At 37.8% G+C, this 23,136-nt stretch overlaps 1 protein-coding gene across 2 annotated transcripts in view; it reads right to left on the reverse strand.

Annotated features, from left to right (window-relative positions):
- Positions 1-1,258: 1,258 nt before the first annotated feature.
- Positions 1,259-23,136, reverse strand: part of LOC124164181 (prion-like-(Q/N-rich) domain-bearing protein 25) — a 42,062-nt gene continuing 20,184 nt past the window's right edge. The window contains exons 2-11 of one of the 2 annotated variants that reach the window (XM_046541387.1): positions 20,296-20,423; positions 19,238-19,381; positions 18,727-18,876; positions 15,848-15,976; positions 14,952-15,071; positions 13,244-13,375; positions 10,444-10,566; positions 7,778-7,894; positions 3,625-3,759; positions 1,259-3,039 (exon numbers count right to left, since the gene is read on the reverse strand). In XM_046541387.1, coding sequence (XP_046397343.1) covers positions 2,948-3,039; positions 3,625-3,759; positions 7,778-7,894; positions 10,444-10,566; positions 13,244-13,375; positions 14,952-15,071; positions 15,848-15,976; positions 18,727-18,876; positions 19,238-19,381; positions 20,296-20,374 — 1,221 coding nt within the window. In that variant the 5' untranslated portion in view covers positions 20,375-20,423 and the 3' untranslated portion in view covers positions 1,259-2,947. The remainder of the gene's footprint in view (positions 3,040-3,624; positions 3,760-7,777; positions 7,895-10,443; positions 10,567-13,243; positions 13,376-14,951; positions 15,072-15,847; positions 15,977-18,726; positions 18,877-19,237; positions 19,382-20,295; positions 20,424-23,136) is intronic. The other variant, XM_046541388.1, reaches the window with a different exon arrangement.

A 23,136-nucleotide genomic window follows, 5' to 3' on the forward strand; every position in this document is an offset into this window, starting at 1 on the left:
AATATTGTTCTGCACGTGTACGACGAACCATTCTGAACAATAAAAATTTATGGTACATTTTCACACGATTTATTCAATACGACCGGTTTCGTCGCAGAGGCGACATCATCATTTGTTGTTGTTGTTGTTTTATAAAATAACTGTTATTAAAACGATTTCTGTACCTGATGATGTCGCCTCTTCGACGAAACCGGTCGTATTGAATCAATCGTGTGAAAAAGTACCATAAATTTTTATTGTTCAGAATGGATTTTCACAAGGTAAAGCCAGAAACAATGGAACCATTTTGTACCTTGAAGATTAAGTGGTAACATCGAAAACTAGGACGGGAATGAATTTTATAATCATGGAAAATGGCAAGGGTTTATTTCAATGTTGATAATTTTCCACTCTATCGCGGTTGGATCTTCGGATTTTAAAAATAGGAGAATTTGGATTAGGAATGCGAAACGACAGGGGAGAGAAAGCAGCAACATTTTGAAGTAGAAACGAATTATTCATCACGAACACGTGGTACAATCATCATAAAGGGCGAAGGTATGCAAGGAGGCAGGTGTGCAGCTAGGAATTAAGGCTGGGGGGGTTTGGGTGCAACTATTATAATACCAGGGTGTGAAGGGGTATGGTATACCCACTAGGATAAGCGGTAGGTGCGAGATTAATAAATTGCGGAATTTTAAGAAAAATGGTTTAAAATGGTTAAAAAAATAAAAAATTAAAATTCGCAGCGAAGACGCCTCGTATATTCACTTGAAATGAGGGTACTGGGCATGACGACGTGAAGTACATGCTAAGTATAACCGAAGGTCGATGTTTCGATTTCCGGCCCATATATTCGTTATTTATGCCAAAAAAAGTTGAGTTTTCACCGTCGTTCGCACGATAGATATGTACTCGGTATATCAATACGCATTCAGATTCAACATGAGGTAGTTAAATTTTTGACAAGTCAGACCAATATAATTACATTAAAATATATGTCATTCACACAAAATATATAAATAAAAACAATTTTTTTCAAGTTTTTATTCAAGAATTCACATTTGAAATAAAAATAAGCTATTTAATAAATTAAATAACGTACATAGGTTTAAAATTCTTTTGGTGTGGCATTTTGAGCATTGGTGTCATGGTGTCGGAACATGGTGCCGTATGTCTTTTGTTAAACAGTTCCGGAACGCCGTTCCGGCACTGTTTAAATTGAATGAATTGAATTGAATAAACTTGAATGAATCGTTGTACTGTTCCGGAACTGTTAATTTTGCCATGACGTCACTGATTTTGAGTAAGCGAAAACATTAATCAACACATGTATCTTGAGATCCTTGAAATGCAAAATACTACACACAAATGATTTAAGAATAAATTGGACTTTTTTACTCGCAGAATGCAGCATAGTTCATAGCATGAGTGCTTTGCTGAAGTAAATTCTCAAGATATAATAGAAACTGAAGGAAAATGGTTCATGATTTCACTAACAAGAGCTTGAGTTTCACCGCAGACCACGTGGCAGGATTGAAATATTTCACATGACAGTCTACATGAATTGAGAATCGCCAAAAAAAATCCCAAAACAATCTGTGAAAATACTTGTTCTGAATGTGCGCAACTCCATAAGCACCTATCTACCACGTTTTTCAAGCGAAACATACATAAATCAATCGTAACGAGGTGGAAAACCCGTAATCTCCATATAATGCCTAACTGGGTTACTCGGCGAAAATTCGACATGAAAATGAACAAGAATGTCAATTGAGAGAACCAATTCTGGCCAAATTTTGGTTTAAACTCCTTTTTATTTTTAAATGAAAACTTTTACCATTCTGGAACCACTTTTTACTTGATACGTACAAGTGCAACTTTTTGCTATATACAAATGCAGTGTTGCAAAACTAATATTATAAGGAAACCTCTAGTGGAACGGAAGTTAGACTAATTGAAATGCCTCATTGTGAAACTCTCGCAAATGGAAAGTTAACTGATGGATGAAAAATGACAGAAATTCCATTATTTTTCCAAATTTTTAAATGCCCGAGTATATTGTTGACCATGAAGCTATAGCATGAATTACGCTATTTTAAGTGTATCTACCCACTATTGGGCAGGATAGAAGATGCATGTATTTAAATTGCGTATTTTTGACATTTGATAACTAAGACAAGTATCCGAAATGTAATCGGTATTTCGTAATGTTTGTGCAAAGTATTATTAAATAATTTCAACATTTGACAGCCTCAGTGGCATAGGGGTGAATTCCTAGCATGCCAAACCGATGGTCGCGGGTTCGAGTCCATCCTGAGTAGGCTGCCCCTACCCAGGGAATGGGTTATTGTGACCGTCCTATGCTATATTTTGTTAGATTCCCCGTTTTAAAGGCGTTACCAGTCCTGCTTTGTTTCAATTTTGTGGCGTGTAAAATGTTGAAATCCGTGGTGCTAAGTTAGATTTTATTTTTCGATTCAATAAATAATTTAAAAAATACTTTATTCTTGAGTACTTTGCATTTTTATGTGAAATACAAGGTTTTTGGAACAGTCCGTATTATGTATAAAAAATACAAGGTAAAAATGCTTTTTGCCGGCTGAGTTTTCTAACTCTCATATTACCCGAGTCATCAAATGTGGCAACTTCTGAAAAAATTTCTGGCTATTAGTCATTGCAGTTTCTTGCTAACCATTTCTTGTTCACTTTGCGAATAAGATAAAGTGTTTTCATTTCCTAGGAAATCAAAGGAAGATGATTCACCAAAGTTGTACATAATAGGATCCCAAGGGATCGAAAGAATAACTTAATAAACAATGTAACAAGATAATGGGTCTGGCTACTGGCTATTCAGACACATATTTCTATCAATTGCTCAATGGCGATGCTGACATTGATTTTTCAACTAGATTCAGTTTTCCTACGCACAGTATACAGAAGCGGTCACTTTTTTTCCAATAAATCCTCACATACCCGCTAATGATTTTACAAATGTAGTTAAATAAACCACGGTCAACGCCCGTACTGCCGCTGAAAACATGTCAAGGCCACAGGAACCTGAAATCAATTGAAAAATTGAGTATAAAAGAAATCTTTCCGTATGCACTCAAGGGCGGTTTCAGCATAAAATTTGGGGGAGGAGTCATGACTTGGGTCCGGGGAGAATGGAATACGGAGAGAGAGGGGCGCTCGCCCGTGCAATATTTTCAGAAATACCCATTTTTAAAACGCATTTTGGAGCCTAAAATTTCATTTATATTCTTAATAACAAATGAAATTGACAATTTTAGACAACAAAGGATACAAAAGCTATTAAATTTTTAAAAAATTGTTATATCTTTTCATTTTTTCGTTTACTAATATTTTCTTAATTTTTATTTATTAATTTATTGTATTAATACCAAAATGTATTTTTTCTTTCATTAAAGAAGGGTCGAATTGATGGAACTGCCTCTTTCATTGAGCCTCTTTACTATCACTTTGACTGCATTTCCATAAAAACATAGGAAGCTGGATTGCGTATTGATTTACGCAGTTCCACGGAAAGCCAAAGCTCCTTGGTTCCATACACGGCCCAGGGTAATTTTACACATGTTAACAACAGTGTGTTGAAAGTAGGGTATAAATGATTACGTTACTAACCGGAAATGCAGGATCCCTTGGCTTCGTCATAACGATAGCTGCTTTTACAAGCGCACACTAGCCCTCCGCTCTCCTTTTTACACGTTGAAGCGGTGCCTCCGCAATCCTCATTTGATGTGCAGAAATAGTTGTATCCTGGAAAATCAGAGGTCAGCAATGTCACCGCCACTTTCACATTTGTGAACACAGCAAATCCTCTACATGCGAACAAGATGCGTTCCGAGACCTTGATAGTAAGCTCGAAAATCTAAGGAAGGAATCGTAAAGTGTAGATATCCTGCAGAACGCAGAACATCATTCCAATTTTGCGTTGTAACTCACGATGGTGACGAACTGATACTGCTGTGCGGGCGATGTGGCTGGAGTCGAAAAAACTTCCATGCCCGCGGGAAGGAAAAACTCGTGAAACGCTGAACAGTTCCCGACATCGCAACGATTTAATTGATATTTCGTTTCGACTGTGTCCAAAAAAGCAAGTTTCTCTACGTCACACCCAAGGTGCGTATATATTTATTCCTTAGTAAGCATTGCTACTTTATGGGCATAAGGTTAATATTAGTACTTTCAGACATGATTCACCATGTAAATATGTAAGTTCCATACCCGGAAAAACGTCCTGTTAAAACATCAAAACTTGGCTGAGGCACGCTTATAGTTTTCCCTTTATTACTTTTTTTGTGGCGAATTAACTACTACTGGTGCTCATTTAGCTCAGTTTACGGTCTTCAATTATCTGAGGATATTTATTTTTTAGCCAAAATGATTGTTGTGATACAAATTAACATTACATGTAAATGTTTTATCTTGATAGCAATAGAATTCCATTTGCAATTTCGAAGTGGCTATGAATCTGCAGTCGTGGTTTTCAGCTTAAATATTAAAGCTGGAAATACTTAAATAAAATAACCGTGTTTACCTATTTTTTACGGTAGCTTATTCCTCTTGTGAGTTTAGAATTTCAAATAGCATGATCATTACGATCTTTTATGGATAAAACTATAAGATGTAGAATACGATAATTCTGCATACTTTTCTAGTCTTATGATGCGACTGAAAAGGAAACAGAGTCATTCCGGAAGAGTATACAACGTAATCTGATGGCTAATAACGATATTTTTCTTGTAACTCATAAGAATTTGATGCGGAAAAGCGATATCACGACCCGGTTCCTGCTTGTTATTCTCTGGCATACGTCTACGTTAGGAACTTCGTGACGTCACGCCCGCACGGCAGTTTCAGCTGAGACCACATATTATACGCACCTTGCGTCACACTGACCGTTAAGCTACGTCAGGTTCTCTGAGTCACCCAACCTCAAAGGCGCCAAATTCGAAAATTCGGGCACGCTTCGATGTTTTGAATGCCCGAGTCTCTGAAAGTTCGCAAGCCGAATGTTCGTAAGTAGAGGACTTATTGTAAGAGAAAATGATTGCTTCCATTATTTTCAACACTCAGGTCTGAAAATCATTGATCCTTTAGATACGGCAGCAAAATTATGGTATCATGCCCACCTTGTACGGCAATCTTCAAAGGATTGCAGAGCCTCTGAGGGACATTTTTATTTACATTTTCTTCGGGATCATCTCAATTAATACGGTCTGGATTTCACGCCCATGCATAAATTCATTGAAATCAATATCAAATTGTTAAAAATGTAAAACGATGTCAATCTTTTATAGAGCAAATTTATTTAAGGAAAACATCATATACATCATCGATAAAACAAAAAGTACGCCGTGTGCTGAAATTTTTATCTACGTAGGTACCCGAGTGACTGAGTGAGCATAGGGATAAGATAACAGTTATAAATAAGATAGAATGAAGACTAAGCATGGAGTGAAAATGTTCTATTAAAGTCTCCCGACGTTTCAATCCGCGACTTGCTGATTATCTTCTGGGGATCTTCCGAATGCCTGAGAATGATCAGCAAGTCGCGGATCGGAACGACGGGAGACATGGACGACATCAACCGGTGGAAAACCCGAGAGACTTTTCTGCAACTGATACGCCGGGAAAACCTAAGATCATACATCGTTCTATTCAAATTTAAAAATAGGAAAAGATTTTCGGATAGTGTTCGGCTCAAAATGCATGAAAATATAAGCATCATATTATCCTCTCTCAACTCATCATAGTTTTTATTTTTAATATTGATGGGTTTCGTAATATTAAACGTTTTTAATGCGAAATGCGAGTTAAGCCTCTCTTTAGAATATTTAAGTCACTCTGCAACTTCCGTCGGGATCGCCTCAATTCCATTTCTTCCGATGCACAAGGGTAAAATAAATAATGGAGCAAATACTTTTTACCGAGTGAATGATTTTTTTTACCAATTCCAATATTATTTTGTAGATATCAAGTCATGTGATAATGTGAGGTGGCATTTTCTATGGAATGGCGGATGGAGTTAATGTAAAATTTAGAAATAATAAATTTGTCGAACCTATGGTTATCCAATGCCCTAATGCGTACACGGGGAGGAACGTATGGTAAACGTGTAAAGACATGGTAATCTGTATGTCAAAGTAGAACTGAGGGAGAACTATGAGATTAAAATCACTTTCACAAATTCTGCGCACTCAAGAGAACTTAACTTTCCTTCACCACAGTCAAAGTAGAAATGAGGGTATGATACACGTTTTAAAAAATCTAGAAGTTCCCGTGGAATTGTCTACCTAAACTACCCTGTCTTCATCGTATCTGCTTCAACAACTTTCTAGTGCTTACTGTAGGTGCAGAACATGAGATTGTCACGCGATCCATAATTTTCGTCCATAAAATTTTGATTATTTAGTTGCCATCAGTAATCTATGTTCATGATTAGAAATGTTAAGTCACTGAACACTACATTATTAGCCATCTTCTTGAACATTATTCTCTTCATTTCAAGAGTAAAACATTAGATTTAATGACGCTTTTTGCAGTTCGTTATTTGTTCAATTTGCCGACTTGGGTGGCGGCGGGGTAAAATGCTCGCCTGTCAAAGAAGTGTCGGGTTCGAGTCCCGCATGGGTAAGTTTCCTTTATCAAGCGCAACGTTGTCGCAGAATAATTTATTCACGCCATTTATGACAATATTGATCTAGAAGCTAGAAGTTCCCATGGAAATACCTCCGTTAAGACGGCCAAGGGCTCCACTCCAGGGTGTCATAAAACGACCGTTTTCGAAATTAGAATCCTGAGGGTCAGGGATCGGTGATTGAAGAAGGTATAAGGGTCTCAGCTGGTATCTTTCTGGTAGGTCTTTATGTGTGAGCCCCAGGAAAACAACTCACTTTGTCGAGGTTTGAACGCTCTTAATAGAAGCATGGTCTTCGATCGTATCCAAAGATAACGAAATGAACTTCGATGAAACGTGCAAGTACATCGCATGAAAAACCTCCACTGTCTTCACCATAGACCATTTGAGAATCGGTGTCTTGAAGCAAAACATAAAAACGGTGAATGTTGAGCGTTAAAACCCGTACAGCTTCAATAACCTTACCGCGGCGCGGCTAATCCAACTCCCGACGCGCGGAGAAGAACCCTGCCGCGCGATCGAAAAATCAATGTTATTTCCGGCGACGCAAACTTATTTCAAAGAAAACTGCATAAATACCTCAAGAAATCTTCAAAGAATGCTCTCATATAAGTTACTCTGCGCGACCTTGCCGAAAACCTATTTGAAACTCTACCTAAATGTAAAACTTCGTCGAAAAACAGTATTCGCCATTTTGTTACTGCACGGTAAGAATTTATGGGCTGTATTCTTTAAGATTACGGAAAATTAAAGAAAAAACACTATGCTAACAGATTATGTGGTTTTTTATTCGGCAAGAATCCACTCATAACTTCACCATTCACTTATTTCGGAAGATTTTCAGAGAAAATTGAAGACGGGCGTTTTTATGGAAATTTGCTCACGTTTGAGCCTCTGTATATCAGTAACGGGTAGGATCTATGTCAAATAAAGTACATATCCATAAATTTCAATCATTTTTGAGTATACTTGCGAAGTTTCAAGTTTATAACTCAAAAAAAGCCATTTTGTAATTTTGTCCGGCTTTTTCCGATTTCCGCCCACTGTGCGATGGCTAGAATGAGACTTAAATTTTACTCCCATAAAATGCTACTTTTTTGGCTCGGGAAATAATGAAGAGTGGTTGTTACTCACTTCCTTTGCAGGATCCACTCTTCTCATCATATCCATCCAAGCACTTGCACGTGTTATTGTAACAGTAGGCGTATTTGTTATAACATTCTTCATTATTCTCGCAGGATTTTCCCAAACCTGTAATTAGACATTGAACTTATTACGGCAACATTTCAACTTGAGTAGTCACAAATGCTATATTGTTTTGACGTCTTTTTCTCACTGAACCATTAAGTGGAGCACAAGTCGTTTTCGTGAAAATAAATCCAAAATCCATTTATCACTTGGCGAATTTTTCATTGGGAAGTTATCCCAGCCAAACTTAAAGCGGCAAAATATTGTAAATGGTTGAATATCGCGCAGGATAAAGTATTACAAAGCAGTCATTTTTAATATCCCAAAATTTTATTGGAGTAATCTTACCATATTTGATTTTAGTTGAAAAAAATAACGAAAACGTGAAAAATGAGTACTTAAATTTTTTAACTTAAAGCTTGAAAAATGTATTCAATAAGAGTGAAATCACAGAATGGCGATATTTTTTATATTTAGTAAATTACCCACATACAGCATACTTGCCAGTTTACAGTAAAAACACACAAAATAAAAACACAATTAAACATAATAAACTTAAATAAATAACAATGCATTAAATGTAATGATATAGACTTAATTATTAGAAAAAGTACCGGGATGGATGGAAAACTATTAAAGATATCCACAAAATGTATTTACAGGTATGTCAAGCACGGGCGTAACCAGGATCAAAACTGGAGGGGGGAAGCTGCGGTTGTTCAAATTGTAACACATATAAGGTTATGAAGCCGAAATTTCAATAAAAATATAAAATCGCTTCGTTGGTTTTTAAAATTATTTGCCCGGAAATAATATTTTTAATTTTAAAAACATGCTTTATACTAATATCTCTTTCCTTGGATTTAAACATACTTTGTTAAAAAATTTTGTTTTGAAATAAATTTACTTTTGCTTCTCGGGGGCGGGGGGGGGGGAGAGCTGCCCCCTCAGCAACCCCCCCCCCCCCCGCTGGGTACGCCCATGAGGACAAGGATAACAGGCAAAGAAGCTGGTCTACGCAAAAATAACGGCACACATATTTTTAGTGATTTCCATTTTTTTAGTTACACCGCGTATAGTGTATTCGTTGACAGCAGTTTCGTCAATGACCCTATTGGCGTCTTCAAGTCGAAAGTGCTATTGCTTTTCCATTTATTTCGCTCTCATTTAGTACGTCCTTATCGCATACCTTGTCTAGCTGTCCCCTTCTTATTTGCCTATATGATTACTCTTTTCCGTGCATTTATTGCTTTGGGGCTAGTGAGCATACAAATTTGGCATCAGCAACGATGAATGGCCAGCTATTTATTATTGATGATGCCGAGGTTTTTTATCGCTAAACCCTTAAACAATGGGGACCAGAGTTACTGAATAACTCTTCAAAGGGTTAGGTAGAAGGATGGGAACCTTCAAGTTTGAATTGATCGGGAGAAAAGTAGGATGAGCTCTGCCTATGCACTGGTTGCTAAAAACGAGATATTTGAATGGTCTAGGGGATGCGGCTTGCAAAGGAAACAGTTTGATTTCACAGTTGATATTGTCTGGCTTAAGAGAATATAATATAGACCGAGAAGCCATGGGGACTCTGTTAAAGGAGGCCCAAGAACATGGCAGTTAAGTGTTACATTCATAGTTATATCTGTAATCGTTACTCTCGTATTTTTTGCGGCACCACTAGGCAACTGTATCTCGCTTAGTGTGACATTCGCCATTAACCGAGGGGAAAGTGGTCATTTTACTGTACAATCATCTCGCTTGCGTTTAAAGTGTAGTTTACATGTTTGATTAGTTCAGTTGCGTATTACTGCCGTGTAAAAGAAAAAAGTGGATATTGCGGGGGGGAATTTATCACAAAAATACGGGTCATGAAAAATATTCTTAGCACAGGTTGGCTTTCATCGGAATAAAATATTACATAATACTTGACAAAACTTTTAAAAAGAGGGCATAATAGTAAAAAAAGTGTCTCCTTCAATATTATCTTATAATTGCTATAATAATATTATGGAATTGTGAAGTAATAATAATGGTAATAATAATATGTGCATTATATATCAATATGTATATTATAAAATTTGGTATGCGTTAAATTACACACATTAATACATAATTACACTCACAAAATCAAAATATCACGAAATTTATAAAATTTACGTCACATGAAAGTCGATATACAGTGTGCTTCAGGAGGAATCTTCAATACTTGGGATGGTAGGTGAATCAAAGAATCTTTGAGCTTCACTAAACGGGAGCTTTGAGCGAGTATCAACAATACCATCACACCCATTTTGAGATTAATTGCTTCAGGCAGTTACAATCGCGCATTTTCGTCCAGACTTAATTATTTAATGCCCTAAAAAATCCATTGTATAGAATTAAATGCCTGCTGGATTCCCAAGGTAAACATTTGCCATGGTAACTGAAAACTGCATCCGACAAGATGTTTGCGTTGCCATAGATCAGCAACTAAGGAGTTGGGACACCATGATTATGGGACAAAAATGCTAAAAATCGTTTCCCCTACAATCTCACAAAGCATACTTCCTGAAACACCCCGTAGAATCTCCGAAAAGCGAGCTCTCCAAGGATTTCGTATATTTATTCTTACTCACGAGCCCTGCACGTGGAGTTCCCGGTGGCGACGTGGTCGGAGTCGCATTTGCATACGCCGCCAGCACAAACTTCCCAGAAGCCGCATTCTGAGATTTCACCACAAGGCTCTCCCAGGCGATATTCTGGAAATAAAGACATTGATGTGATGTGACAATACCCCATCCTCATCACTGTGGTCCTTACCATCGTCTGTGCCATGCTGCAACCTTTCCCGAAGACTAATTTCAGCACAACTTGGAGTAATATGTACAAATATTGCTCTTCCATATGGTCCATCGCAGCTCCCTCTATTATTAGGTAGATATCTCACCTCTCTTAGCTGTGTTCCCCTCTTTGGTAACGTGCGTACTAGCTCGATCCCATCTTTTCTGTCAATCCCTGATTTATTCCATCAAAGAATCGAAACAGATTTAGAAGTTATTTATAATTTTATAAACTCACACATTGATTGTCCTGAATTGCTTTCCTCTCATGGGCGTACCCAGCGAGGGACAGGAAGGGGCAGCTGTTCCCCCCCCCCCCTAGAAGCAAAAATTGAAAATGTCTTTAAGGAAAATAATATTTTTTCAAGCAAATAATTTTAAAAACTAATAAAGAGCTGTTACCGCTTCCTTAAAATGTTGATTTAGTTCACATTTCCCATGCTTAAATCTTACCATAGAGTAAGTATATTCTTAAACTATGATCTTACCTACAACTTGAACAACCACGGCTGGACCCCCCCTCCCCGCTAGTTTTGATCCCGGGTACGCCCTTGTTTCTTCTATTAATTTTCTAGTCCCTAGTCGATCCACACGTAACTGAGTTACTCGAGAATAGCATATACCTATATCCCTATACTTTCCCTCGTCAATCGCTCACTCCACCACCGCCTTTACTCCCTGCTGAATTCATTGCTAGATAATATGGATGCCTTTTTTCTGCCCTTAAACTCATTTGTCAATCTCGCCATGTCTCAATCCCCGGTAAATAAATAAACCTCTTTCTCTACCTCCCTTTCCACGTTTCTCGTATTTGTGTTCTTTACTATTTTTAGCCTGCACTCTTTGATTTGATTGTTTACGTTATTTCACGTTCGTTACCGCGCCTTTGTAAATTGGTAGAAATGTTGAATGTGAGCAATTAATTTAATAAAAATTACAACTTCGCCCCCGACGCGTACTATTCGTTGCAAAATTAAATCACCCGAGTTGGAAGAACAGCATCTCAAACACCGCTCATTACATTTTTAAACAAAGTACATAAACTTAAAGCGAATTAATTCCTGAGTCTGATCATATTACGCTAGATTTTTTATGTTACTTATCTAGGATTCAGATTAGTGTAAGTTAGCTTTCACCCTGTTCTTCAGAGAATACAGGTGTTTATTTATGATTCAGTAAAATCAATGGTAAAAAGAATTCAATGAAAGTTAGAGTTCAAAAGGTAAATAAAAAATATACTAGATAAACAAATAAAAAAGTAATTACTCAACTTTCGTGATAAAACAGAGCTTACTACATACTTCAACTTTTAATTGAATGACCATTGTATGTAAGACCAATTATGAATAATGTGTTTTCAATTTTATAATCACAACTTATGCCGCGGTCGCGTTCGTCACTACTGTAGGATTAATAATTTCATAGTGAACGTAGACATGGAATTTCAATGCAATTTCATAATTTCCTCACGGATGCAGCAGATTGACGAACCGGTAGCATTGAAATGGATTTAGATATCAAATTCCATTTTTTTTAATCTTTCGGTTACAACGGCGCGACGTAGGTTGCTATGTGCGACAACAGTATTGCTGGCACCACTGCCAGGGTCTTCAGTAGGAAATTATTCGACCTGAAGAAGCTGGCAGTGGTGCCAGCGAAACTGTGTTCGCCAAATTGCAACCGACGCGGTGGTAGCCAGAAGACGGGGTCATTGGATTCCATGCAATGCGGAAATCTACGTTGTGGGATAGCAAATTTTTCTACTTGTATCGCAGCTTTGACAATAGTTTTATGAATTTCCACGTTACTGTGGTCTTCAGTAGAAACTGCAGTAAAACTCTCTTACAACGATGATGCATGTAACGAATACCGTGTATAAAGAAGTGAGTTCCCGGCCCCATGGACATCCCTATGATCGCCAAATAAAATTTCGCCGCATATAACGATATTATTTTAGGAGTGACTTTACGGAGTGTACTTGGCATAATGAAAAGTAATGAAAACTTTGTGAGTCAGCATTAGTATTTATGTAGCATTGAAATGATTTGATAACTATTTATGGGAAATACTGCTATTACTATACTATTGCTATATCGTATGTGTGGAATTACAAAGTTTTCGTTACTTTTCATTACGCATATAACGAGTTCGAATGATAAGAAAAATTAAGAACTATTCTTTGATCCCTAGGGGAATTATTTCCTCTTTTATAGAGACATTTCGGCCTTCTTGGCTACTTAACCGTTCCCTATCTTATCATCAGTTGTTTTTTCGTTAGGCCATCCCCATATAGTTAAACTGTAGATCTTAAAACCCTTTCCTTCACAGCATTTTGATAGAAAGGGTGGAACGGTGGTTAACTTTTCCAGATATGTTGCTCAAATAAAGACGATTTGCGGAATATTAGCCCGCAATCCTGTGATATATAGGAAAAATCATTTATTATGAACATAGCAAAATCCCGTTTATAAAAAAAGAGTACGATGTTCCCCTGAAACTCGTTATTAACCAGTTTCAGCGTACTTCAGGAAACTAGCTTATGCATAGCACTACCCTTATTTGCCAGTGAATAAAATGTTGTAGTTCACGAACTTACTGGAATAGCACTTATCCCCGGCTGAATTTGCTTTAAGGCCTTCGTTGCATTTGCAGGTATAGTTGTCGAATTCAGTGTTGCAATATGCGTCTTCAATGCACATGTCGTTATTTTGGCACGAGTTCCCAATTCCTGAAATAAAACCAAACGTGAGGCAAATTTGAATTCATGCAATCATAAAATTATTTTAAAAAATTCTCCGATCATATAAATATAAGACACGGTGGAAATATTTCTGAATAAAACTATTCTTTTACCTCTTTTGCTCTGAAATTGAATTTAAATCATGCATGAAATAGATTAAAAGACGAGTTCACCTTAAAAGGTTCGAGTTTTCATTCACGTACAACTAGAACTCATTAAAATAGTGCGATTTTTTGTTTACAGGTTAACCTAAAACCACCTTGTCAATAGAAGAGTACGTTATATACAAAGTACTATATACTGTGAGATTTATAGGGCACAATTCTGAAATTGGATGGGATAGTACTCAGTGAAGTGGAAAAATTGGAACATGAAATGGTCAAATTTTAGCAGGATTTTTATGTTCCTCTTTGATCTTGTCAAGAGGTGTGCCTATCCTGAAGGGTGGCCAACCACAGAAGTTGAATGACGTGACGTAACAAACAGTTATGAAAAACGGCTCAAAGGACGCGTAGGACGCAACCAAAAGTAGCACTACGGGGTTTGATAGCATGAGAAGCACCTACGAACTAACTTTGGGTGCAATCCGTGTACCCGTCTGGAAGCGCTTAGCGGCCAAACGAACAAACATCCAAACAAGCATTTTGCAAGGGTTGTTTCAAGTATTTAAGGTGCAGTCCTGGTAATCCTAAACTAGCTAGCATTCAATGAAATTTGTGTGGCATCAAATATCGTGTGATTCGGCATGAGAACTAGAAGCGCGGCAGAGGTAAAATATCTCCTTTTTATTTTAACTTAATATATTCTCATTTATTTTTCTATACAATGTGTTAAACTTTTTTGTTTTGGGTTTTCATAAATATTACTTATGCCTCGCCAGAAACTTTCTCCTCATTTGTCCACTCTATCCGTTTCTATGTGTTGACACATTAATCATAAGAATTATAACCCAAAAAACAGCAGGTAAAAGAAACTATTGACGCCAACACGGATATAAGTTTAAGTCCCGTCAAATGTAAGTTGTAAGTATTGATAAAAACCCCGGATTTATCGTCAATATATTCCAAACGTCGTATATAACGTCAACAAAATCCGGCTCCAAGCAAAAATTTAACCTTTGTAAAAATGGTCGACGCGACATTGAACAGCCACACTTGAAGCAACTCAGCATTTTCAAAAATAGCACAAAAGTAAATTATGGATTTTATTCAGCTGTGGGACTTCGTTTACGCATGCATGTAAGTTTTGAATTTTTAATAACATACTCTATTGTGCCTTTACTTTACACTGTATTCGTTGCATAAGACACTTCATTTAGATGCCTTTTAAATATAAAATTTAAATTGGACAACGCTATTACTCATTAATTTAGTATTATTCACACCAATTACCTCATTGAAGTATGTATTTAATGAAAAATCTAAACATTTTATTTCTCCTATGTTATTGAATAATTTGTTAGATAACTATTTATAGTGTCACATATAACGTCAATACTTCTGTGATTTCTTAAATGACATCATAACTAAGTTATACTGTACTAGGTCTTACCCACAGCACTTACTCGATAAGCATTTGCCTTTGTCTGCTGTGGATGTGAAGTTAGTGGAGCAAGAGCAGGTTCCCTGGGAGCATACAGCATTCTCAATGCAATCTCCATCATGTGCACAGTCCACGCCTACTTCTGCAAGAGGAAAAATGTATTAAATCGTAATATGCTGATCCGCTATGCCTCAGGTAGTCCCAAGTTTGTTGTAGCCCACCCTCGGAAGACCATAGGTCATCGGAAGTCTTTTGCTGATAAGGCCGAAGCAGTTGAGAAAGCTTCCTCGATTCTCATAATAGCAAATGAAAGAATTTAGGTGCAATATCTGCGCGAATGTGCATGTGGGTGTGAAACTGTGGGATAGTCAGGAGTTTTGCTTGGGGGAGAGGGTCCGAAATCAGGGGAGAAATTTTTTATTACCTTTTAGGAAAGTAATTATCCTTTTATATTTCGGGGGGGTATCTGAACCTCCTGTACCTCCCCGCTCGTTACGCCTCTGGTGTAACAAAAGTTAAATTCTAGGATTACTGGTTGTTTACTCGAAGTGTGATGCCATCGAAGCAGAGTGAACATGTTCAATCTACCTCGTAGGTTGCTATGCACTGTTCAATTTGGTACTGTCAGGGGTGAAAAGGTAGCTTTTCTTTGTCCTAACGACAGTATTAGCAAAGAAGTTGAGTGTTTCAATGTTGATAGAGGTTTCCGCGGAATGGCGCAGTAGACTTCAAACCTAAAGACGCCGGCTTCAACGCCGGCGAAACAGTCGTAAAGAAGATGAATCGACGCGGAGGAAAACGGGAAGTACTGTTTTTTCGCGTTTTTTAATGATTAAGCCAATTTAAAAAAGTTACTGTATAAAAAGCCACAAAATCATTTAAAGCGGAGTGATCATCAGTCGTGCAAGGAAGACTTACTGGAGAGGCATCTATCTCCCGTCTCTGAAGGAACCCAATCTCCGTCGCAGACACACGTTGGGTTGACCGACGTGCCACCACAGGAAGCATTTGGGATACAATCGGCCCGCGAACATTCAGTCCCAATTCCTGTAAAAAAAGAGATGAGAGGAGGTCCATCAAGAGGGTAAACAATACGGTGTACAGGAATTACGGAAAATTTGAACCAAGATCTGCGATTGGCAGCGAGTTTTCCCCATGGCTGGATTCTCTGGACAACTCAAATGCTTTCAAATGACTTCAAATGCTTTTTCGTGCCGGAGATGAGCACAAAAATACTGTAGTTTAAAAACGGTGCGTTTTCGAATAAAAAATCATTAGTTACATTGATTCCTCCCAGCATCAGCTATCCACGGTTAAGATGTCGTGATACAATTTTGTACACCCTGTATATTCTCACTCTTTTACTGCTTGAGGGATATAATAGGGGGCCAGACACATTGAGCGAACGACTCATCCGTGATGTTTAGGTCTAAAATGCATAATTTTTTAACTGCAGAAACTATGGGCCAATCCTTCCGATTGCCCGCGAGTATGCCCTGTTGCCAGATGCCTTGGATGCATCGCGATCTGCGGCAACCAAAGCATACGAAGTAAGAATTACAAGTAGTACTTTTTGATCTCGAGTCGAGTTGAAAACTACTCGCGAGTGTCTAGTCGAGTCGAGTACTGTAATCCTTGAATTAGTCAATGCAGCATTGCATGCTCCAGCATATTCTCATTTTTTTTCAATCCCCCTTGCGATTTTCTATTTTGAATGCATAGCTCAATCTAAAAAGGGAAAGATAACGAGGAAGGTTGAAGGTAATTGAGTAACAATTAATAGATGAATGAAAATAAATGTGTCTTAATCAGTTCCATAAGCACTATTGAAATAAATTAACCTCTAGTAATATGTCGTCAATGTGTGTATCCAAACTGCTCAGAAGAACCCTCAATAAAGATATTTGTACAATTGTAATTAAGATTGTATACGTAAATGTAATATTTGAACCTTTCAAATTATCATGCAGAAAAACCAATTTTTCTTCATGCTCAGGCAGCAGGTTTTGACGTCTCCACGTTACAGTATTACTGCCCGCAAAAAAAGTCATCGGCAACACACTTGTGTAGCTGGAGAAGTACTTTCTTTACAAAGTTGCAAGGTTTGGGAACTTTGGGAAGTTTTATTGAAAGTTATATCAACGATTTATATGGTTCTTGAATATTCATGGAATTTTAGTGGACGAAGCGAATGAACTATGGAACTTAGCTTTGTAGATCAAAAAATGAAGTTTTCTTTATTTCTTACTTCGTTTAATCAACCATATACTCTATTTTTTGCTAGTTCAAGAGGGAAACTAAACGAAGCAAAGGAATAAACAAAAATTAACGTTGGACCAATTTAGTGCTCAAAAACCCTCGCCACATGGTCCACAGTGTGGACTTGTGACGTAAACATCTTGTTCGGTTAAACCCAACCCGAAGTTCACTCTGAGAAAATTGGCTTGGTGGTGGAACTGGATAAAACGCCTGACCGGCAATTGGGAGATCCGAGTTCGAATCCCGGCCACGTCAAATATTTTCTCATGGCGAACTTCAACCTTTGGTATTTAGCTCTGTAACCGATACTACTCGACTCGACTCGGCGTTCGTACTACTACTCGAATTACTCGAGTCGAGTACCAACTACTCGACTCGACTCGAATTTTCGAGTACTCGCACATCCCTAATTCGAAGTGATGAGTTGTCAAGAGCAACCGCCAAGAGGGAAACTCGCGGCCAGTCGCCAAGCTTGGCTCATTTTTTCTGTAGTTTAAAAATGTGTGCTTTTTTGACTAAAATATAATCATCAATATCGGTTCCAACAGTCATCAGCTTTCCAGAGTTGAAATTTCGTGAAATATTTTATCTCTGTCCAGTATACCAGTATCGCGCCAAAAAATCTTTATAGTCTATTGTGGAAGGTTACACGGGATTTCCACTGGGTCAGGTTCTCCAACTCCATCTCGGCCGACGTTCCGATGGGCGAGTGGCCCATCGTCTTCAGGGCATCCCTGCCCTGCCCTGAAGACGATGCCTTGAAGACGATGTCCTGAAGACGATGGGCAACTGGCCCATGGAAACGTCGGCCGAGATGGAGTTGGAGAACCTGAACCGGTGGAAATCCCGTGTAACCTTCCACAATTCTATACGCCGGGAAAGCGTACTATCATTCTTTATAGCCTATTGGTTACCGCTCACTTTTCAGGAGTTGATGACATCATAGAAGTTTTAGTTGATTAACTCTTTTGGGGAGAACCATTTTCTGTGGGAAATAATCTCTCACTAGAGTTTGAGCAGTTAAGAATAACACCATACTACCAAATAGCCAGGCCAAAGAGTGGCTCCGAAGAAAAGTAAAAGTAACTGTAAGCTACAAATTCCAGACTGTCTAGCCGAATCATCGCGTTTTCCTTGCCATCCAAATAACATATTGGGCTCTTATAAAAAGGGGGACAAAGTATGAATGTATTGACAGGGTTGTCACCCTTGCGAGGGCCAATTTCAAGTAGTCTTGTACAATTTGTTTCCAGGTACAATTCCAAAATTATTCTACCACAGGTCCCAGCCAAATTGCTGTCTCGGAGAAAAGGTCAGTGTCTCCTCGGTATTTCGCGAAATATGTTTTTCGAAAAATCCAAAAAAATGCTCACTTTTTAAATAATCTATTGAGTCATGGCCTTCTAAAGTTTTGGGTTTAGTTGGGGTTGGGTACATGCTTTGGGTTAAGCAAATATGTATGCGTTGTGCATATTTTAATTAATAAATGCGACGTTGGAAATGTCTACGTTACAGTGATTTGTGTCCAATAGACTTACCTGCCAAACACATGTCCCTCTCTGGAGACGGCGTGAAGCCTTTCTCGCAGGCGCAAGTGTCTTTGTGTCCCTCCAAATTACAGAATGCATTGAGTACGCAATTAGTGCATTGTTTGGCGGAAGAGTCGCAGGCGCAATCAGTCCCAACACCTGCGGAAGATATATCCTCTCACAATTTGCAAATGTGTTTTTCTAGCACGATTTATTCCATTTTCATAAGAAAGGGTCGAGTCCCTGAACAGATAACTGTTAAAGTTATGAATTAATTGCTTTGAAAGGGAAAGAAAAGGAAACAAAAAAATTAACTAAAGGACTGACTTTTGAAATGGCAAAAATATATTTTAAGTTACTGTAAAAATGGCTTTGAAATCAACAATAGCCACATGTATCTTTTTACTTTCAACAATTACAGCGTCTGAGTAGTTATCTAACGTGTTACCGTACATTTTTCAGAGTTTAATTTCTAATGTTAAATGTTAATTTTGTGGAATTTTTCTAATTATAATCTCACGCGCTAGGCATTCCTGTAGATTCGGAGCGGGCGTGTACGGATGATTGCAGACACACGTGTTGTTTCCTCCCTCCAAGTAACAGTATGAATTCTGGGGGCACTGCGAGTTGCTGGTGCAATCAGATCCAATGTCTCCATAGGTTACTGCAAAGATTAAAGCCAAGAATAACGACATCATCGAACAAGTTCATAGAACAAACAATCCAAAATTTCTTCCCGTGAAACGTAAAAGAACGGCAAAGAAATCATCGTTACCGGACATTTTCCTCAATCCCAAGTCCCAAACCACAATTTTCCCAAAATACTATTTTGCGCAGGTTTAAAAATCCTAATAAATCAAATCTTTAATTATTATTATTAATTTAATCAAATATTTTATTAAAAAATGGATGAAATTACAGTCATATCGTGGGAAATCGTCTCAACATACTCGAGTCGCCGATAACATTAATAGTTTTTAACAATATTTCAGATTAGCTTTTTCACCTTCATCGATTTCTTTGGGAGTGCTGCTTTGATGACTTTTCCCAAACGAAGTTCCATAATTTGGATATCTGTGTCAGTGTGTTCCTTCTGGGATTCCTTTAAAGCTGAATAAAGTGGCTGATAGCAATAAGCTAGTGCATTGGCATCCCAACCTGTGGGTCCTACTTCAAATCCCAACGGTGCCAGAAATTTATCAGAGCCCACAGAACCTCGACCTTTAAATGGGACGTTACATCTGTGGTCCCCCAGGCGTTCAGAACAGGCCCATGCAGACCAGAGAAGTTCAGAGCAGATGACGCCGGATTTCTCACCACCTTCTACACCTTTTCCGATGGCACAAATGACCTGATACTCATCCAAAAAACCACCCCAAACCATATTTCCCCCCCCTTGCTTGCGTTACTTACTTTTACCTCTTCTGCACTCTTCTCCTTCCTCATAATGACCAGTTAAGAGGACTGTTTTAACATTCATGGATATAATGCTTAGAAAACCGTATTGCGGAATCGATTTGTAAATGCATGGAATATTATTTTCTATAACTTAAGGAGGAATGAATACCATCGCCTTACCTGAATTGCCTGAGGGTAGGAGGAGGATCAGGAGTACGAAGCAAGCGACCACCAAGTACGGCAATAGGAATCTCCTCATTTCTCACGACTACCTCTGCATCGATTGGATCCTGAGCAGTCTACAATACCTAAAATAAAGAAATAAAGCCCTTTAGATGATAAAAAATCTAAAATACAAAATCAATCCAGGTATTCTAGGTTAACAACGATGAGATTCACTCATACTCGAAATCGCAAGGCATATAAAGAGTACGGAAGATGAAAGGTAAAGTCTAGTTACGACGAAATATCTTTCTCATGCACTGATTCCCTAGTATGTTCAAAATGAAAGAAACGCAAAAGTTGCTCTCCAATTTTAATGAGTTGGGACGTCATTCGAGTTTTTATTTATCATTTGCCTGTTTATTAAATAAAAAAATTACCTTAGCGTTTTCTCGGATGTAAATAATATAGAAATGATGTGCATGGAAATGCTTGAAAATGTCCACTCTATATAACCTGAAAATTTCAAGTTTAACACTCAGAAATACGTCACCAACAAATGGAAATACGGCCTTTTGTTAGAGTTTAGAAGAAAGACAGGTGAGGAACTTGATGGGGAGTGTAGCTTTGCATTATGGAAATATTAGAGAATGAATGTTTGTAAAGGTTAAACTGAAAGATAACCCATAATTCAACTATTAGGGCACCACATTAGAGGAAAACGGGTACATCAACTAGGTCACCAGGAAGAGATTTGCATAAGGAAAGAAGGCGTTCATGAATAGGAAAGAAGCTCATGAGGATCATGATAAAAATTTAAAGGAAAGGATAATGATGAGTCTCATCTGGAATTTAGTCCCTCGTAGTGCGGAAACATGAATAAATGAATGATTGTTAATTTTCTTGGGTAAGCTAAGAAGCTAATGAGAGCAAAGAAAATAAATATGCAGACCGTATTCTGCTTAGAATCATTGAAGTATTATTTTAGTTTATTTATTTTGGTAGTAGAAGATGTGGCCTTGTGAACGGACATCATTAAAATTTGGCCGTAACCTTGGGATGTTGGATTTAGCAGACTTAAGGTGCTTCAAAGCACACTCATGGATGATGTATTGAAAGAAGAAATAACTAGCATCGATTGAGACATAAAATCATCGAAGTTTAAGGGAATTGTGATCTTGATCCTTCCACTGGTGGTAAAGGAATTGAAAATTTTATTTACTTGATCCGCAGAAATATGACTAAGCAGTGCATTTGCATGCTTTCGTATTAGCTCTAGGTTCTTGAGTTCACCTCAAGCAGTGTGTTGGTCTCTTACCTGCAAGAATTTTGATGTGAAATATTGGCGTTTAGCTCCCGAAAAACAAGTTTTAAGCAAGTACCGTGAATACTTCATTGACTGAAAGTCTGAAGGCCTTCTTGAACGAGTTTATGCATGGCGATAAGGCGATTGCGTTCTCAAATTTTTCGACAGCTTTCTTCTTTACACCGAAGAGCATGAGTACGTTTTTGATAACACGAAACCAAAGGCGCTTCGAGATAGATGCATTCTAATATGTGAGATTTTAAACCATATTTTGAGATTAATACCGTCGGAATTTAGCACACCGCTCCAGTGAAAATTTTCTAATTCATTCCGAAAGTTTTGTTCATTGAAGTTTTTTATCCAACGAAGTTTGATAGGGTTAGGTGGGGTGGAGAGAGGTTTAAAAAGGCAAGTGATTTTTATATGATCTTGGAATGACTAAAAAGGGACGGGAATTTGGGAAGAAGCTATTACTTCTTCAGGGTCCTCGGCGATGCATGGGTACGGTAAGGTACGACTGGACGAAATATGATATGTTGCAGTGTAAGGGATAATGTGTAGATTATTACTTAATGTTTAATTATGAATGCATTGGCTATCATAATTAAATTGAAGTAAATTGGAACTGAAATCAACTGCTAGCACTATATATTTTTATAGAAGGGAAGAATCAACATAAATCATTCTCACAAACAGATATAAATACAACTTTTTGGGGGAGACAGACTACACCTAGCATAAGTCCAGTGATTTCGACTATCAGGTATTCGGGTTGAAAGTGATATACTGGGGGAGAGAAGGCTAAAACTGAATAATGAAAATCATGACGAATACATAAGCCAACAACTTCCCTTATTTTGCGGAGGCGATCATGCATCAAAAGATGATAATCAGAAAGCGACACAAATTCATCAGTGATTTCGGATTAAGCTACGTTTTAGTAAAACATATAATATCGTCATAAAAATTTAAAGAATGTATACGAAATTCATCTACATTCCCAAATGCTGAGCAACAGTTGAAACAGCAAATTTTTACGTATTTAGAATGATGTTTTTCGTACCCATAGTGGTTACCAAGGAGAGGGCGAATTAAATGATTTAAATGAAATCAGATTTAATATAAATCTCATTTCAGTTGGACAATACCGTTCTCAGACAAAATTTTGAGGTACTCAGATTCATCTTCTCCACGAGACTTAATTCTCAAGTTGCGCACCCACAAGTTGTTGAATTTTCCAAATTGTTTAAAGTCGTACCAGTAATTACAGCTCACGGTTATGAGATATGACGGATTCAATGCCATGGGAGATGCTGAAGAATGATTAAAGCATGTGTAATTGGAGTTATAATTTCGTATAATTTAACTGGCGGTCATCATGCTTCGAGGAAGTGAATATGGAAAAAAACGCACGGGAGAATATGAGTTAGACGCACATCCACCGCCGGTTAGAATAATCAATATCAGATACACTGATATCCTCTCCAAGCGCTCTGCAAACATCATTGAGTTGATAATTTCACCATCAGCGTGGGGAGCACCACGAACTTTGA

This window comes from Ischnura elegans, chromosome 8 (assembly GCF_921293095.1).
Source record: "Ischnura elegans chromosome 8, ioIscEleg1.1, whole genome shotgun sequence".
In the NCBI taxonomy this organism is placed as follows: domain Eukaryota; kingdom Metazoa; phylum Arthropoda; class Insecta; order Odonata; family Coenagrionidae; genus Ischnura; species Ischnura elegans.